Source organism: Cariama cristata, unplaced genomic scaffold (assembly GCF_000690535.1).
Source record: "Cariama cristata isolate BGI_N322 unplaced genomic scaffold, ASM69053v1 scaffold26691, whole genome shotgun sequence".
Lineage (NCBI taxonomy): Eukaryota > Metazoa > Chordata > Aves > Cariamiformes > Cariamidae > Cariama > Cariama cristata.
In genome coordinates, this window is record NW_009600219.1 from 5993 (window position 1) to 7560 (window position 1568).

Genomic DNA, 1568 nt, shown 5'->3' on the forward strand with positions numbered 1-1568 from the left:
CCCAGCCCGGGGGCACTGCGGTGCTTCCCCTGTGCTGCTGGGGAAATGCTCTGATTTAAAATGGAAGAGGATGCAGTCGTGACAGGCTGGTTTTGACAGCAGGTCTCAGCCAAAAATATGACATCCTTTTCCCCTTGTCTCCAGTAGATGATGATCAGATGCTTTGGACAAATGCTTCCTCCATCTGTCCTCCAACATGGGGGCCAATATAAAATCAGGTTTTACAGACCTACAGGTAGTTAAAAGGATAATTTTTTTTATTGGGATTTCTGCCCAAAACAAGCAAAGATGGACGACCTCCCTGCCCGGGCTGCCCCGGGTCGCTGAGTCCCTTTGCCAAGCAGCCGGGCCCTGTCCCCAGCGGGCGCACCCGACATCCGCATCAGCGAGGCCCCAGCATGGGATGGCAGAGCTGTGGGACAAGGGGCTGGAGAGCCCTACGGGGCTGGCAGCTGCTGCCTTGCTTTTGCACCCGCTATTTACCTTTATGTCCCCAAACATTGCCGGCAGGTTGTGCGTCTTTGTTCCCAAGTGCAAGTGGTACAGAAGGTCCTCCTCCATCAAGTCCAAGTGCGGGTTTTTAATGTGGACAACCCACTGCTGTGGGGAGATGGGGCGAAGACTGGTCGGGACACCGGGCAGTGCCCGCAGGATTGGGGACGGGGCGTGGGGTGGCCTTGGGAGCCCCATGAGGGGCACACACGGCCCTGGGGTCAGGGCAGGGGTGGGACAGGGACAGGGACGAGCCAGCTCTGCGTGGCGTCCGGGGTGGCTGCCTTTCTGTCAGAGCCCTGCTGTCACACGAGCTGTCCTCTTTCTTACATCCGTCGCTACTGGTAACCTCTTCAACATCTCTTCTATTATGTCGGTGTTATTTAGCAAAAAATGTTTCTCAGTATTTATCCTCAATTTTGTTAACGGCAACCTTAGCTCGCTCTTTCATATAATTCTGCCAGAAGTATCTGTCAGGTAATGTACTGTGCTATTTTGTGTGTGACACCTTATTAAGCTCTTAGCAAATCAGGATTTTATATTTATATTGTCCCAAATAACTGCCTAGTAGTACAAGTGCAAATTAAATTCAGATTCGGCAGACAGCAGGAGGCCAGTTTGCCTTCCCTTTCCACCTGCTCTAATAGCTAGAAAGCAACTAACTAACAATACAGGTCAATTTTATAATGAAGGCTTAAACAAAACCCAGAGAACATTGTTCTTGTCTTATGAAAACAAACTCAAGCCCTCCCCCGTTACTCACCCGGAGTAACCTGTTGTTTCGGCCATAGCGGCTCTACCAGAGTCAGCTGAAAGCGATACTCTGCAGAAAAGGCAAGGAAAACACCCCGCTATTTCTTCAGCTGTTGGGTTTCGGAGCTCAGAAGAGGTTTTAAGGGGCTCTGCAGGGGGTTAAACACCCTCTCCGGCTTTGTGCGGCTCCCAAGATCAACAGCGGCCGGGCCCCCTCCACCCGCTCCCCTTTGCCCCGTCAGGTGCCGGAGGTTCCTCCGCCGGCCGGCGCCGCGGTCCATCCCACGTTGGCTGTTTTGGCAGGTGTGTCGCCGTTAACCTCG

At 53.0% G+C, this 1568-nt stretch overlaps 1 protein-coding gene across 1 annotated transcript in view; it reads right to left on the reverse strand.

Annotated features, from left to right (window-relative positions):
- Positions 1-1281, reverse strand: part of LOC104169140 (uridine phosphorylase 2-like) — a 7015-nt gene extending 5734 nt beyond the window's left edge. Inside the window, exons 1-2 of the mRNA XM_009709962.1 lie at positions 1256-1281; positions 484-676 (exon numbers count right to left, since the gene is read on the reverse strand). Of these exons, the coding sequence (XP_009708264.1) occupies positions 484-676; positions 1256-1281 (219 nt within the window). The remainder of the gene's footprint in view (positions 1-483; positions 677-1255) is intronic.
- Between the last annotated feature and the right edge of the window lie 287 nt (positions 1282-1568).